This window comes from Castanea sativa, chromosome 11 (genome assembly GCF_040712315.1).
Source record: "Castanea sativa cultivar Marrone di Chiusa Pesio chromosome 11, ASM4071231v1".
Lineage (NCBI taxonomy): Eukaryota > Viridiplantae > Streptophyta > Magnoliopsida > Fagales > Fagaceae > Castanea > Castanea sativa.
In genome coordinates, this window is record NC_134023.1 from 46,068,460 (window position 1) to 46,086,079 (window position 17,620).

Below are 17,620 nucleotides of genomic sequence, written 5' to 3' on the forward strand. Positions count from 1 at the left end.
TTATAGATAGATTTAAAATATGGTATCACATTTAGAGGCAAAGGAATAATAGAATTTGTCTCAAAGTAGCAGTTGGTTAAAGCCATCTTGAATGATGTTGGGTGGATACAGAGAGCTTTGTGATTCGCTATGAATCCATGTCGAGCGGGTTCTTCAGCTGCTTGACTTATCTTAGTCTTCATCTGTAAGCTTTGATATAAATTGTAGTTAACGAGTCAAGTTGGTAGGCTCGGCTCTGGTTGGAGATTGACCTTGGTTGTGTATGGTATCAGCCATTAGGGTTCTAGGACTGCATAGTTCTTTTGTGTGGGCTGAACTTTGTTTGTAGCTTTGCTGCTAGGTGCTGCTGAGTTTTGAGTTGTTTGTATTTTCTTTTTGGTTTAATGAAATTATCTTTTTCATTCAAAAATATTTTTGGAAAGTTTTGTTTCCGGAAAGTTGTTATTGTGTTTAATTTGGGTTCAAATCCTCAAACGCAATTACCTAAAGAGATTATTAATAAAAACACATGGATTTTTTTTTATGGGAAACTCTAGAGAAAATTTTATTCAAAACTTGTCAAAGAAATTACATCAGGGATCAAAGCTTGTTCAATGAAGCAAGGGTTCTCTTCAATCCAAACCGTGAAATCAGCAATACTAGAAGCTTGCTTTGCTAAAATGTGTGTAGGAATATTTCCTTGTCTCCTAGTGTGAGAAAACTGGACACTCCTAAACTCCCGTACAATCTCCAGAATATCCTCCACTATAGACGCTACAGACTAGGGCGGAGGGGATAGTTCACTTAAAGCTCTGTACATAATCATTGAGTCCCCTTCCAAAATAATATCTTGAACACCCACATCCCTTGTGAAAATTATGCTTGCCTCAAACGCCTTTGCTTCAGCCTCAAGCGCCCTAAGTGGCGCATGAATTTTCATGGACATTGCAGCTTCCAACCTTCCCCTGTCATCCCGAATAGTCACACCCACCCTAGCAGATTTTTGAATTGAGAAAATCGCACCATCTACGTTCACCTTAAAACAATTCGATGAAGGTGGATGCCAGCTCTGCCCCTCGTCATTCTATAAGCCCTGGACTGCAGTAGCCTCTGTTACTGCCTCATATTCTTCAATACACTGGGCTGCCCACTTAAAAATAACCTTCCCCGGTTTTCTTTCTCCACCCAGTTTGACCTCGTTTTTGTTATGCCATAGTGTCCAGGCTATTGTCACGATCAGCACAACCTTGTCCATCTCTACCTCCTCCTCCATCAAGAACAGCCACATCAAGTCTTGGAAATTTTGGCAGCGTGAAGACCTATCAGAGATTACTAACTTTGAGCACTCCCATGCATCTCGTGCTTTTGGGCATGTCCATAGGGCGTGTTGGATAGATTCAACCTCTTTCCTGCATTCGTCACAGTAAGCATCCTGAACCACTCCTCTCTTCGCAAGGTTTAATTTGGTTGGCAACATATCTCTACCTGCTCGCCAAGTGAAGTGTCTCACTTTAGGGGGCAGGGGAAGACTCCATAGCCTGTTCCAGAACCGGCGTTGTTGGCTTCCATCTGATAAACCACCCATATTAGCTTTTCAGGCCATTCGCATCGCTACTGTGTACGCGCTTTTCACAGAGAAGGTGCCATTTGAGGATTCTGCCCATATTTGCTTGTCCATAGGTAATCTGGAGCTTAATGGAATGCTTTTTATAATGTCAGCTTCAAAAGGCATAAACAGGGCATCAAGGACCTCAGGCTTCCGGCAAGCATTGACCGGATTAATTAACTCATTGACTCTCGTGTCAACATCCAAAAACAGTCGAGGAGACATCACTCTGTGTGTGGATGCTGTGGTCAACCAATTATCACCTCACACTCGAATCTGCTCACCATTACCCACATGGACGGAGCCATGTTTGGACTTGGGGGGGCAATGGCCCCCCTCCCTTTTTAAAAAAAAAATTATTATTATTATATATATTAGGTACTAATTTTAGCAATTTTGTTTTAGAAAATTACACTTTTGCTCCCTTAAAAATATCATTGATTCTTTTAAGAGTATTGTTATAGTCACAAATTTTTCTATAACATTTTTATAGACGGTTAAGGTAACAAATTCTTATTGATTCGCATTTGAGCTTACCATTTACATTATTAGCAATTTGTAAAAAGGTTTGCAGTTCAAACATTTTCCACATTTTAAAGACCATTAAAAAATATTTATATGTCAAAAATTTTAAAAAGAAATATACAAGTCCAAAAAAATTAGTACAACAACAAAAATTATCAATAGTAAAACTAAAAAAAATAAAAAAATTAAGCCTGATCAGCCAATTTTACTTAAAACAGAAAATCTAACCCTTTAAAAAATTTTAAACAACTAGTAACTAAGCGACTAAGTAGCAACAAAGTCGAAGGCCAAAGTTATTGTACACAACCAACAGCAGAGCCGCCCCCCCTAACTCTAAGTTCTGGCTCCGTCCCTGATTACCCACCCTCCAACGTATACCCTCCTTTACAATATTTTGAGCAGCCATAATGCTACACCATGTGTAAGATGGGTTATTTCCGAGTGTTGCATTTATGAAATCACACCGAGGGAAATACTTGGCTTTGAACACCCGAAACACCAAGGATTTTTGTCCAGTTTGAAGCCACCACCCTTGTTTAGCTAACAGGGCCAAGTTGAATTCCTTAAGTTGTTTAAAACCCATGCCTCCTTCAAATTTTGGTACACACATCTTCTCCCAACTGAGCCATGCTATCTTTCGTTCTTCTTTCTTCTGCCCCCACCAAAAATTCCGAATCATATTCGTTAATTCCTCACAAAGAGAGTCAGGAAGTTTAAAACAACTCATCGTATACATAGGAATAGCTTGAGCAACAGCTTTTATTAAAATTTCCTTCCCTGCTTTGGATAACATTTTCTCTTTCCACCCTGCTAATTTCTTGCACAGTTTCTCCTTTATATCATTAAAAGTATTTCTCTTTCTCCGTCCCACAAAAGATGGTAGTCCAAGGTACTTCTCATGTTGCTTGATCACCTCTGCCTCAAACCTGCTCTTTATCTCCTCCTGCACCCCCATTGATGTGTTGGAACTAAAGAACAAGGATGTTTTTGCTTTGTTCAACTATTGGCCTAAAGTTTGCTCATACACTTGTAAGATTTTCTGCAAAGACTCACATTCCACAATAGTTGCCTTGCAGAAAATCAAGCTATCATCAGCAAAGAACAGATGGGAAAGCTTTGGCCCTCCACGACAAACTACAATACCATCTAGCTGACCCCTTTCCACCGCCTGTTGAATAAGAGCAGAAAGACCCTCTGCACACAGCAAAAAAAGGTAAGGTGATAAGGGGTCTCCTTGGCGGATACCCCTTGAAGGTGTAATATGACTTGTGGGTTTTCCATTTATTTTTATGGAATATGTGACAGATGAAATACAAAGCATGATTAAACTTCTCCACTTTGAGTCAAACCCCAATTTCTCCATAATTTTGTCCAGACATCCCCATTCCACCCTATCATATGCTTTACTCATATCAAGTTTTAGAGCCATCTCACCAGCTTTCCCTCCTTTCTTCATACTGATATGGTGCATAGTCTCAAAAGCCAACAAAACATTGTCGGTTATGAGTTTACCATGCACAAAGGCACTCTAAGTGTCACTAATAATGGAGGGTAAAATCTTTTTCAACCTATTTGCTATAGTTTTTTATGCAATTTTATAAACTACATTGCATAAACTAATAGATCGAAAATCAGTAATTTTTTTAGGCTCTTTTATTTTAGGAATAAGCACAATATGAGTATCATTGAAATTGGGAGGAGCAATACGCAAATTAAGAAAGTCTAGTGCTGTCACTACAAAACACGCGGGTCTTAAGCCGCGTTTTTAAAATGCGGCTTTAGACCGATCTGAAATTAAAAAAAAAAAAAAAAGTCTTGAAGCCGCGTTCATAAAACACGGCTATAAGTCTGTCCTAACGCTGCGTTTATTGAAAAACGCGGCCATAGTCACCTCTGAAGCTGCGTTTATGTAAACGGGGCTACAGCACTGACTATATATACGGAAAAAAAAACCCTAAGGCACAAAGTAATTTTTGCCAAAAAAAGGAAAACTCCCTAACTAAGCCCTTCGAACCCTAAGCGACTCCCAACAATCTCCACCACCGATCCTACACACCGGCGCCGACAAAGCCCAGTCCTCCATCACCGGCGCTACCTTGGGTCTATCCCTCTCTCTCTCCAACTTTCAATCTCACTCAAGACACTGACTAACAGTAAGTTTTTTAAATTGATTGTTTTGGTTTTTGTTTTAGGGTTTCGATTTTTGGTTTAGGGTTTCGATTTTGGGTTTAGAGTTTTGATTTTAGGTTTGGGTTTCCATGTCTCTCTTTGTAAATCTCTTTTATTTTTTGTTCTTATCGATGTTTAATTTTTATTTATTAATTTTTGTTTTTTTTCCATGAATGGCCAATGCATTTGGGTTCTTTACTCCTTCAGTTCCCAGCTTGAGAAGGAGGATTCAACCTCCAAAAGGGATTTTCCGATCTGAGCCTCGCTCCCCTGAGGGATTCTCCACGAGCGTATTCTGTTCCAGCACCACTGAAGGTGCAGACAAGCTTGCTTCTGGTGCTTCCTCTTCTGAATCTCGGGTACCCAGGTATGTTTCATTTTAAAAAAAATTTCTTCTGTATTTTGGTGATTGATCATTGATTCTTTAGTTTCTTATGCAAATGGGTCAGTTAAGTTTGTCAATTGGGATATGTTTAAGGAGTAGTGGTTGGGTTTTGATTGTACTATCCATCCCTAATATTTGTGCCAATCACTTTTGTTTTTGGTCGATTCGGTTTGTAAACCTTAAAGACAGTGCCTTTGATTGAGATTTTGTATTGGGTGTGATAGTACGTATGGGGTTTATTTAGGTATTTGGATGAGAAATTTGGATGGTTCTGATGTGATTTATTATGAGATTTTGTGATTGATATTTTGATTTTTGATTTTGTTTTTTGGGGTGTGGGAAATGCGTAGTTTGATTAATGTGTGTTTTAACAATTTTCTCTGCATGTTGTGGATGGTGGATGCTGTTAGTCTTATGGATTAGAAGGGTTGAGAATCCAAGAGGTTTTGCTTACATGGCTGATTGTACTTTTTATGTTTTATGGCTAGTTGCTTACATGGCTGGTGGGTTGATTGATTTGTTAAGCCAAAGTCTTCATTCGTAGATATTAACTGTGTCTAATCATTCAAACTTTTAATGGAGAAAGTAAAATTTACTCTCTCTATCTTTCTCATACACACGCACAAAATATGTAATATACAAGGAGTCTAATTTTGACCATCAGAGGTTGAATTCTATGGCTGACACTCTTAAAATAACAAATTAGTGGAGTTACAGTGAAAAGGCACTGAGAAACATTTTTCATTAATTGCTTAAATTTGGGTTCTAAAAGTGGAATTAGAACTACCAAGAAGAAGGGTTAAGTGCTCTTTGTTTTTCCCTCTGCCTTTTGTTTTTCTGCATAAGGAAGTTTTCTTCAATATACATCTATTACTTATCAAAAAAAATAAAATTAGACTCAACAAATCTGTTCTAGATTATATGGTATGGTATTAGAAATTAGGTCTTACAAATCACACAATAGTAGGTAGAATGAAATTTACAATGAGTTTTTCCCTTTATTTGGATGACAAAGTGCTGTGTTTGCCTATCCTATACCACCTTTTTTTTATAGGTAAATGTGTTTTACTTATGTATATATGTTCACCAAGTCAATCTTTTCTGTTATTTAAACATGGTTGTAGAAAAAGCATTTTGGAGCTTTCAATTAATTGTGTCATGGACACTAGTGACAAGTTTGAATGGTCTTAAGATGGGAGAGGATTTTGGTTCATTAGATGTGTATTTTTTGGAGATATTTTTTCATCTTCTTTTTCCCTCAGATCTATTATGAAGTTTAATTTCAACCTAAAAATTATTTATTACTGATTTTAGGTAAGCTTTGGGTGCAAGTCCTGTGTACTAGAGGTTCCTCTGTATTGAATAAATTTACTTGTACTAGAGGTTCCTCTCAATTGAATAAATTTTCTTTATATTTAAAAAAATAAAAACTGTTGTGTTAACTTTAGTTTGATGACTAATTTCATTAAATGATGTAGCTAGGAAAAATGGGAAAGGATCCAAATCTGAGCTGACAGATTTGGACAGCAAGTTCTGAACAGATGGAGTTAATGGTGTAGAAAAAACGTAGGATTTTAGATTTGGAGGTCAAGAAAGGGAGAAAACTTGAGGATTTGGGGGCTGCTTTCAGTGCCAGCCCTTCCACTAGGACAAAATTAGGCAATGGCCAATTAGTTTATAATTATCCTAAACTATGTAGTTGAAATTCTGTTTTTCAGTTTGCTCATGTAGGTCATCTTTCAAGTATCACTTATACATTTGTGTTGCAGCTTGGGGTGCACTGGTGTGGCAGCTAAGGCACCATGTGCTGCACTGTGTTGCAGCTTGGGCTGCACTGGTGTGGCATATAATCTTTCGAATCCCTTCAATTTATTAATAAATGAAAGTGTTTATTATTTTAAAATTTATCTACATAATATACCTTCTTATAGTCAAGAAGTTTTCCTCATTCATTGGTCAACATTAATTTGCCCTTGCTGACCTTGGGAATTTTATTAAAGGTGAAAGATCTCTAAAGTTGTATTAAGGTTGTTAGTTGATGCCCATCTCAATTCTTATCAATAAAAAAAATGAGCAGATCTCTTACTCCAATGTAAAGTGGATGAGTTTGGAAGAACAAGTGCATTGATTGGATTTTGTTGCTCTTGTCCCTGGGGAATTAATATATCTAACTTGTTATTGTAGTTATTTAGTCTCATAGGTAGGTGTATTTTTATTTGAGCTGAAAATTAGGGCAAATTGGTTGATTTCTGTTGATTGTTTCATTGAATTTCGTAGCTGTTTGTATTCCAATCTAATTTAATTAGATCAATCAAATTAAACCTAAGTGTATGCAAATTCAAACTCCAATGCTTTGCAATTTTTTTTTTTTTACTTTCGTAGAGTATTTATTTTTATTGAAGTGTTATTTGGCACGTGTTTTGTTGTCGGTAAGGCTAAGTTTGAATAAATGGTAGTGCTGGTAAAAGAATTGCACCTTTCTTAAAAGAAAAATTTACAAAGTCAAGAGATTGTAGTTATGATGCTTGACATAGAAGTGGAAGCTCAAGGAGAGATCGAGTTCAAGTGTGCTTTGCCTTGGGGGAAACAGGAAGCAATTAAGATGATATTACCTAGAAGGATCTAGAATCTAGTAAAGATATGTCCTTCTTAGTATACCTCTTTTAAATTGGGAGGTCCGTGCTTTTCTTTAATATAACTTTTATTACTTATCAAAAGAGTCTAGTAATGATATAACCTATCAATCTAGTGCATATGGTATATAATATTTTCTTGTAACTAATTACTAACTTATTGCTACTTGCACTTTGGAATAGCCTTTTTAATGGGTGAATTAGATACCCATAACCCCACACCCTCCCTGCTATGGGGTTGGTGGGCTAACTATTTGATGTGGGGATGTGATCTCAATCCTGCCCTGGATAAAGTCAGAGGTCAGAGGCATCATTTAGCCATTTAGGTCATCTTGCCCTTCTTTTTTCCCTTATTTCATAATCCCATACCCACACCCCTACCAACCAACCTATACAGGTGTGTGTGCACTCTTGTTTATTTAAATCAATAAAACTGTGTTTAGGATGTGATTTCCTTTTTTATTTTTATTTTAATGTTATGATGATTCTAAACATGATTTATTTTTTGGTGCTAGACTCAGGCCACCGTTGAAACCTTAAGCCCATGGTAGATAAATACATATAGCTTGAGTTCTTGTTTTGTTTGTTTTGTCTTGGTGTATTTTTTTTTACATTATTTATTTATAATATTTCGTACTTGGTTTCTTGGGGTGTCTTGTACTGAGGTTTTGAAATTCTGTGTTTTTGATCTTCTTGAAGGCAAGAGAGAAGCTGAACAACAGCTAGAGAAGCAAGTTGCCAAAAAGCAAAAGGGGGATGAGGGTGTAGAGTAAGCTGTTGTGAAGTATTCAAGGGTTATAGCTGTGTTCAAAACGTGGCCATAGTTGCGGGCTGAAGCTGCATTTTTAAAACGCGCCTATAGTCTTGGCCTAAAGCTGCGTTTTAGAAACGCGGCTTTAGCCCACAACTATGGCCGCGTTTTAAAAACATGTAGCCATAGACCTATAGTTACTTATTTTAGGCCACGGTTGAAAACGTGGCCTAAAAAAACGCAGCTATAGACCAAATCATTCTATAGCCACGTTTTTCTGAGCTATAGCCATGTTTTAAAAACGCGGCTATAGAACCTTTTTTTTGTAGTGTATCTTTATGACTACTTCTCCACATGTAGGCCAAAAGTGTTGGAAGAAGAGTAGGGTCATACCATCAGGTCTCGGGGCTTTAAGGGAAACATTTGCTTTATTGCACATCTACACTCAGCAGCATTAAAATCACATACCAACATTTGGTTCATGGCTACACTCACTTTTGGTTGGACAGCTTGCACCAACTCTGTGAAGTCCGTCAGATTGCATGAAGTAAACAAAGTCTCATAGTACTCCACTGCTATCTCCTCAACCCTTCTTTCATCTGTCTACCATACCTCCTCTGCATCCAACAGTCCTTCTATGAAATTCTTCCTTAGTCTTGTTGAAGCTTTAGCATGGAAAAAAGATGTATTCCCATCTCCCATTTGAAACCAATTTAATCTAGCTCTCTGCCGCCACATGGAGTCCTTCCGTTCCAGCCAACAATTCAAGTCAATCCTTGTGCTTCTAAGTGCTTAGATAGTGTCATGGGATGTGGGCTGTTTTTCAAGCCACTCAAGCCGAGACTGTAACTCCACTATCTTCTTTCCCACATGGCTAAAGTAAGTCTTATTCCACATATCTAACTTGCTTTGACACATTTTTAAACAATTATTGAGCACATGACCTTGGGCCGAGAGACACCCTTCTTCCCAAGCTTCTTTTACAACCTCTTCACATTGATGGTCTTTGAGCCACATGGACTCAAAACGAAAGCACTTCTTACCCTTCAGCTTTCGTGGCTTATGGATCATCCGGAGTAGCAGTGGTGAGTGATCTGACACCGAGGTAGATAAGTGATATAGTTTTGCATTTGGGAAGACATCCATCCACCCTTGTGTAGCCAACGCACGGTCAAGCCTTTCACGTATTTGTTCTCCATTTGTTTTCTGGTATAGCCACGTGAACTTTGGGCCAATGTAGCCCATGTCGCGTAAACCACAAAAATTAATAGCATCATTGAAACTATCCATTTGTTGTCTCGGTCTTAAGCTTCCACCCTCCTTTCCGATAAACCCGTAATCTCATTGAAGTCCCCAATCACCAGCCATGGTAATGTAGATGTCCCACTCAGGTGCTTAAGCTTTGCCCACGACTCATGCCTCTTCGCTGTGTCCGAATTACCATAAAATCCTGAGAGATGCCATCTTCCAAAGTCTGCACCATTGTCTACTATTGCATCAACATGTAATTGTGAGAAAGTTTGAACCTCCACCTTAACACCTTCCTTCCACAACAGAGCCAAACCCCCACTCTTTCCTTTACTTGGCACTATTAATCGGTGTTTCAAGCTGCATTTTTCTTTTACCATCCTCATCCATTCTTCGTTTGATTTCGTTTCTATCAGAAAACCTATGTTGGGCTCTTCTTTATTCGTCGCCTTCTCTAAGGCTTTAACTGTCCGAAGGTTTCCAAGCCCTCGGCAGTTCCAACTTAGCAAATTCATTGGTCCTGGCGGGGTTGCCCTGTAATCCCCGCCGATACTTGGTTAATGTTTTCCATAGTAACCATTGTTTGAGACTCCTCTGATACCCTAAGCTTCTTTTCCTTCTCCACATCGCCCCCACCTTCCTTCTCTGTACCACTATATTTACTCTTTGGCTCCTCCATCGGCTTTAAGGCAGGTTCATTCCCCACAGGCATTGGCCGATCCTTAAGTCGAGTCCAGCTTCTACGTTTTGGACTAGCTTGCCCCACTTTAACCTCCACCAGCTTATTTTTATTTTTTAAGTCCAGGGTTGGTGTTTTGTTTTTACCCTTGCTTTAACTACGTGATTGACCCTTATTACTACCTTTTTTTTGTCCATGTCATTGCTCTCCCAACCCACTTGAAACATGAAATCCACGTCCTCTATGACTTCAGTTTCCAACAGAGGCCTCACTTCCTTCGATCCCTGGAAATCCTGATCCGTGGACCCCTCAATACCTCCAGCAACGTGATCCACTCCTGTAATTACGTTACTTCCTATACCGTCCTGCCCCAGTTGTGGGATTTGATCTTTTGAGATAGAAAATCTCGGATCATATTGAATGGCATCATCAATACCCCTAATAATCTCCTCAAAATCCGGGGCTTGACGTTTCGAAATCCCGTAATTAATGCCATGCACTTCGTCCAGCTGTCTTGGGATTTCGTTTCCGACCTCCACGTCCATTAGCGCCGCCACATCCCTCGGTCTTTCATCTAAGTTTTGGGCTACTTGTTCCACAGCCGGCTGGCTATGGACACTCATTAGACCGTCAAACCCTGTACCTCCACTGTCAACTTCTTTGCTGGATTAAACTGTGGCGCCCTAAGCCATAGCCCAAATTGCTAATCTTCAACCGATAATGAACCCCTACTGTTGAGCCACAAGATACAATCTTTATCATCATGTGAAAGTTGTCCACACCAGTAACAGATATTCAGCAACCGTTCATACTTGAAAGACGCCCAGCCTTCCTCGATTTGGTCCCACGATATCTTCCTACCCCGACATAGCAACTTCTGAATGTCTAAAGCAACACGAACTCTCATGAAATTACCTCCTCTCATCTCCTTTGAGTCCTTTGGTTTCAGCACCTTTCCTATTGTTTCACCAATACTGAGCACTGCTTCCATCGTTAATAAAGAAAACGGTAGATTATGAATCTGCACCCAAAACGAAGTTTTATCAAAACTTAAGTTTGTCACCGGCGTAATACCATCGTACCTCTGTAAGACTACCAGATGCCTATCAAACGTCTACGGCTCTCCTTGGAGAACCTTCTCCACATCCGCTTCTAACTCAAAAGCAATCAATACCATATTATCGCCCGCAGATGTGACCTCGAAATTCCTTCTGGTACGCCATATTGGTCTAAAAGTTATTGCCACCGCTTCAATATTCACAGCTCTTCTTGTGAGGAACTTTGCAGCCAGAACTGATTCTGTTTGTTTCTTTTCTTTTGAGAGATCCACCTTCCTTCCTTCCATATCTGACAACAACGACAGTTTTTTCCATCCATTTTCAATTTTCTCCATCTCCTGACTCTAGATCTGTTTCCCGTACCCCTCACAAAACTACCCACAAGCCCTACTAGTATCGTTGATACTAGAGGGTACCCACTTTCCTTCCCAAAGAGAGAAGGAAGACCCTATGCTACAGTAAGAGAAAAGGCTGCCCCTACTCTCTCACTGAGAACTTTGTGGAAAAAAAAAAAAAAAAACACATGGATTTGAATACGTAATCTATTGACATTTTACTTTATCATGACCCTAAAAAAGAGAAAACTGGCCTTAAATAAAGAAGTTATTTGGGTTCTTTCTAAAAAGAAAAATGTCCACCACATGGATTGGGCCCAAATCATATAACAGTGATGGGTCCAAAAAATTCCAATGTATTCTTATTACAATCAAATAACTTCAAATCTAGGTACGATGGATTTACATGCAGAACGCAAAAAAGTCAGCTGTGCAAGCTACAAAATTGGTACAATAAGAAGCCCAAAATAATATGCAGAACGAAACCCACGTTGCTGAACTAGCCCAACAAAGTTAAATTGGTTTGTTTAAGACGATCACGATTTATGAGTATGGTCACTCTCTCTTTTTCACTGGCCAAATCTAGTTTCAATCCCATCACCCTCTTCCAAAATTATATCTCGACCCCGAATTAATTTTCTCATAGAACTGTAAATAAATGGCTGCAAAACTTTCAATCCACATTTTTCAAGCACGTATGGCCTGTTTCAGGTTTTGAAATCACTAATTTTTCTTCCTAGCGAGCAAGCTTCATGGTGAATTTAGTGCAACTATTATTACATTAGATGTGACTCATATGAGACACATGCATTTAAAAAATTCATTATTCATTTATTTTGTTTGTGTGGTTTACATAGATTTTTAATATAAAAAAAGAAGAAGAAAAAAAGATTAGATCTCAAATTTAGTTAAAACAAGGGCAGCCCAACATAATTTGGGGCCTAATGCAAAAAATTATGTGGAGCCTTTTATATGTAAATATTAATGAAATGAAATTATTTAATACTAATCAAATCAAGGTTAATTTGATACATTAAATACATAGTGTGATGAATAATACTAACTTAAATAATGTTAATTTTATACATAGTTTGATGATTAATAGCAACTTAACTAATTTTAATTTCATATAAAGAATTGAATATCATAGTTGAACCATAAATTTTAATGCATTTGCAACATTTTTTTTTGAAACATTTTAGAGTTTCAATTGGGTTATGTTGCTATTGCTATTGTATTTTGGAAGTCTTAATAATAATGAAAAGAGAAAATGCATTAAATTATTACAAAATGTTCACAATATGATATGAAAATGACTATGATCTATAAACTTCAATAACCTAATTAATGAATGTTTAAATTTATTTTTTTATGATGAATGACATGTCAATTTGTAATCCTATAGTAAAATTTGTGTTATTCTTAGCATCACTACTAAAACAAGTGCACGACTATTATTTATACACACACGCGTACACGCATGCACATACATATAATTTTATAAAATTTTGGGCCTTTTACAATATGGGGAATGGGCCTTTTTTTAAGGGGTATTTTTTTTCTAGTGGGGGCCTTAGGCCTAGGCCTTGAGGCGGCCATGGTTAAAAATTGGAAAGAATTGGATTATAAAATTTTGGTTAAGTTCCTTCTCCATTTAGAATCCTACAATTTGCAAGCATTGAGGATATAATAAAAACATGCAATCCAATGGTTAAATTTTCAAAATTTATATCCAATAAAATGATATAGGAGGAATTTGGAGAGAAACCTTTTCTAGGACTTTTACACCATATATTGAAAATTCACATAACAATATTTTGCATTAGTTCTTTTTATTTTTCTATTTTCTTCTTTGAATCCTAGACATTTTAGTTGGAAACATCTAAAAGTGTTAGTTTAGCCACAAGGCACTTTTATTTTATTTTTTATCTTTTCAAAAATAGATTAGCATTTCAAACTTTTAGTGATGACAAAAATTCTTTGCCCCACTCGATCAAACCTACCCCGTTTTATCCTGTATGAATTTTCCCTACGTTGAAGGGATGATAGGCGGGGATGGGTTTTGACTACCTCATCCCGTCTTGTTTCGTCCCAAGCATACTCGGTGTTTATCATCTAAGTTGGTGCAATCATGTTGCTCTTAACAATAGATGATTGTACATGTACTAGTGCATTGGTAGCAGCAATACTACTGACTTCCAACCCAAGATATCTTCCTTTCTTCAAAGGTGTCTTATTTCTGCAACTTTTGTGTCTGACTTGCTGCTTTTGATCCTTATCCCTCCCTTTGGGTGGTTCGTATTTACTATGTGTATTTATCCTCATATGTTTAGTTTAAGGCTTGTACGAACAAATTCTCAAGTGTAGTCAAGAATTTCTTAGATCAATTTCAAATTACACCTCTCATGCCATCCACAATTTATGTAACTGGTTCCAAGAGAGTTTTCAATTCCAAACAATATGGCAAGCATCTTTTGAAGCATCCAATGAATCTCTCATGTTGACTCCCAACGAGATAGACACACAAGTTGCTGAAATTACATAATGTTTAACTGGAGCTTCACCTTAATGGCTAGGTTTTTTTTTTTTTTTTTTAATTAATTAATTATTATTATTATTTTTTACTCAGTCCTAACTAGGGGTGTCAATTTGAGTTAGCGCGTAGGGTTCATGTCGTGTTGAGTTAGGGGCATTCAACTAAATTCTTCAACCTAAACCCCACTCATTTAATAATCATATCATGACTTTTCAACCCTAACCCAACTTGTTAATGAGGTGGGTTGACACCACTTGACTCACTTGGCACATTTAATAAATGGGTCGTGTTGAGTTAACACAGATGTGACACAACTCACTTCAACCTACTTAATATTAAATATAACATCTATATAGAAATAAGTTCTTTGCATCCCGAAAGTAATGCATACATGTTAAGTCTTCAACTCATATTCAAAATAGCATAGTTCAAAAAAAATAAAACATCCATCTAGAAATAAGTTATTTACACTCCAAAAGAAGTGCATACACTTTAACCCAAATTCAAAATAACATAGTTCAACAAACAGAAGTATCAATATTGAAGAGTCGGTGCAAACAATATACAGATCATGACTAGGGTTTATAAAGTTTCAATTTCCAATTATATTACTTTTAAGTTTTTGTAATTACTCAGTTTTATTTTTAAGTTTAAAATATAGGTTGGAAATAAAAAGGTATTTGACAAATCTAAAATAAAATGAATATTAATTTGTTATATGAGTTAAATGGGTTGTGTTAAATAGGTTATTTTGGGTTGACACAAATAAATTGGCGTATTAAATATGTCTATTATGGGTCATGCAGGCTAACCCGCTTATGACACATTTCTTATTGAGTCGCTTTTGAGTTGACCCGTTTATGACCCAAACCTGCTAAGGCATAACCCTAACTCGCAAAAACCCGTGTCGTGTTCGTGGGTTGGGTCAAACATTGACACCCCTAATCCTAACTCCTGAGCACATTATTGATAAAATTTGTAATGTTTGCATCTATAGAATATGAATGGGTGAAGCTTGTGTCATTCGAACATGTGTTCAATTTTGGACAAGTGTAATGTGTTTAGTGCAAAAAGCACTGAAAACAAGCCGTATTCAATATGAATAACGTTGGTTTGAAGATATGACCCAATTGGATGCGAGCCAGTGTGTGTTTCACATTGACATGATTTGTATTTCCACGATGTTTAGATTTGAAATGTTTAAGCTTTAAACATTCATGAATACCCAAAAAAATGTTAATTCAAATTGCAAAATTGATTCAAAGAGAAAGCATAAATAAGGTAAATGACACCCAACTAGTTGAAAATTATAAAATACTCTAGAAGTATTGTTTGGGATGTTTTTTCTCATCAATGATAATTGAATATTTCCTAAAATGCAGAAATGTGATAATGGGGTTGAGTCGTGGCATGTCTTGTTGTGCGCTGGTGGTATCTGTTAGGGTCATATTTTCTATGTATTGGCTTATCCTTTGACAAAATGCAATTTACTTGTAATTAGGTAGATCTAAGTTAGGTTTAATGTATCAAGAAGTATGTTACTCAAACATAACAAATGGTATCATTAAAGACATGAAGATTGATTCAAGAAACAAGTGAAGAAAAACTGATTTTGGAAGCTCGACGCTAGTCTCAACACTAGCATCTATCGAGGTTTAATGAAGAAGCTTGACACAAGCTCAATACAAGCTTAATCTATCAAGATTTACGATTTTAGAATTTTTAGATCTGATATTTGGCCCATGATGACTTGGATAATTAGGGGTTCTCTCTTTACTACCCTAGACCATATAAAATGTTTATTTTAAAAGTCATCAAAGACATAGAGACTCAATCAGAGAACTCATACACTTTATGAGAAACTATTGCGTTTTGTGCACCTTAGGGTTTCGTAACCAAGTGCTTCCAGATCTTCAACGTGCTTTGGAGTGAAGAACTTTGCAGCCAGCAACAATCATTTAGTTGCTTGGAGTTAGTCACCCAGTGGAGTTTTTGCGTTACGAGAGATTTTCCTCATTCCTCATTCTATTTATTTTCCACTGCACTTAGTTTATTTGGTTATTTGTTTGTGCCTCCATGATTTGCATGTAATTTGACTTAATTAATTAACTTGAGTAACTGAATTAATTAATCGGAGTCAATCTATAATCCAACAAGTAGTATTAGAGTGGACACACTCTGATTAGGTTTTAATCTCTGTTATGTAATCCATTGAGCCCCGTTATCATGGAAACTGTTGATTATTTTGATTTGCATGATCTTGTGTTGAATGATGATGTTGATATTTAAGATGCCTATTGTAAGCTTTATAAATTTTGTATCAAATCGCTTAAAATTTCTACAAAATTAAAAGCTAAATTTAAAAATATCAAAATTGAATGAAGCAAATAACAATGGTGTAATTTTTTGCTGATAAAAAAGAAAAGTGCAAGTAAAAATAACTTTATTTCATTTTCAATGGCAAAGTAAGCCAAAACCCCAAAGAGAAGGTTTATTTAGCAAAATAAAAGGTAAATAAGTGACTTCAACCTACAATCATTGAGTTTCGGCTTTATCCATCTTTGTTGGCGAATGATCATTGAGTTTCGGCTTAATCCATGCGTTACTTTGAGATTCTCAATTATTGAGCCTCTAGCCAATAAGAATTAAGATAAAAAATTTTGGGTCCAATAATTTATTTTTTGCTTTTGTCCACGAAATTGAAAAACGAGCATCCCAAATTTGGAAAAATTGCCCAAAGATCCCAAAATATAAAATGGTCACCTAGCTCATATTTGTCGTTGGTGTCCTTTTCCCATAACAAAAACGAAACTCTCTTTGGAATAACAAAATAAGAACAAATCTCTCAACAAAATAAAAAATAAAAAATCCAAGTAATAGAAAAAAAAAAAAAAAAAAAGCAAATGACTTCTAATCTATATATATAAAATAGGTGAAGGAGAGAGAAACTCCAATTGCAATTCTAAGTTAGAATCCTAATTTTGTGTCATGTGTCAAGATTCATGTGGTTCCATTTGTCTAAATTTAAGTGGATTAGTTGTAATTTCGGTGTGTTTTTTTTTTTTTTTTTTTTTCACATCTGTGTATTTCAAGATTCATCTCCCCACACTTGCGTATTTCAAGGTTCATCTCCGCTTCTCCAATAATAACCTTCATAGATAGCTCTCCTGTTGTTCAATGAATGTTGGAATTTGATAAGGAATTTGAAAAGAATCTCTTGGTATCAATGATGTACATATTTTGGTATTTCTGTATCTTATATAGGAAGAGGTTTTCCATAGATTCCCATTGTAATTTTTTGATTTCATGTATTTTTTCTCCAAAAAAAAAAAAACAAAAACACGCCTCCACCACTCATATTCATTCGAACCTCCTCTCTCTCTCTCTGCAAAATTCAATTTCTACTTCTCCACTAAATTTGTTTTATCAAGAATTTTTTTTTTTTGGTTTCGTTCCATCTCTACAAAATTCAGTATAATCTATCTTTCTCTCGCTCTATTTTGCAGATCAATTATAGATCTCATTTACAAAGGCAGGCTTCATATGCAAGGTAATTGTTAATTACATATTATTATTATTATTATTATTATTATTATTATTATTATTATTTGTTTGCAAGTTTTATGGGGTTAATTATAATCTAGCTCTCACTCTCTATTTTCATTAGATCTATTTATTTTCGTCCTATGTTCTCAATCTCTTTCTCTCAAGAATTT

The 17,620-nt window shown here is 36.4% G+C and overlaps 4 protein-coding genes and 1 long non-coding RNA gene across 5 annotated transcripts; 1 reads left to right on the plus strand and 4 right to left on the minus strand.

Annotated features, from left to right (window-relative positions):
• Window positions 1-760: 760 nt before the first annotated feature.
• On the minus strand, window positions 761-1,564 carry LOC142616588 (uncharacterized). The gene is made up of 2 exons (XM_075789408.1): window positions 1,097-1,564; window positions 761-1,015 (listed from the first exon to the last, which is right to left on the minus strand). The coding sequence occupies exons 1-2, from the start codon at window positions 1,562-1,564 to the stop codon at window positions 761-763; spliced, it is 723 nt and encodes a 240-aa protein (XP_075645523.1).
• Window positions 1,565-2,366: 802 nt separating this feature from the next.
• LOC142616589 (putative mitochondrial protein AtMg00310) lies at window positions 2,367-3,065 on the minus strand. The gene has a single exon (XM_075789409.1). It carries the CDS (start codon window positions 3,063-3,065, stop codon window positions 2,367-2,369), a length of 699 nt encoding a protein of 232 aa, XP_075645524.1.
• Window positions 3,066-3,110: 45 nt separating this feature from the next.
• LOC142616590 (secreted RxLR effector protein 78-like) lies at window positions 3,111-3,581 on the minus strand. Its single transcript, XM_075789410.1, has one exon. It carries the CDS (start codon window positions 3,579-3,581, stop codon window positions 3,111-3,113), a length of 471 nt encoding a protein of 156 aa, XP_075645525.1.
• Window positions 3,582-4,073: 492 nt separating this feature from the next.
• On the plus strand, window positions 4,074-8,536 carry LOC142614595 (uncharacterized). Its single transcript, XR_012840477.1, has 3 exons — window positions 4,074-4,263; window positions 4,487-4,646; window positions 7,997-8,536. It is a non-coding gene; the product is annotated as an uncharacterized LOC142614595 (long non-coding RNA).
• A 304-nt stretch (window positions 8,537-8,840) lies between these two features.
• LOC142616592 (uncharacterized) lies at window positions 8,841-9,293 on the minus strand. Its single transcript, XM_075789411.1, has one exon. It carries the CDS (start codon window positions 9,291-9,293, stop codon window positions 8,841-8,843), a length of 453 nt encoding a protein of 150 aa, XP_075645526.1.
• Window positions 9,294-17,620: the final 8,327 nt, after the last annotated feature.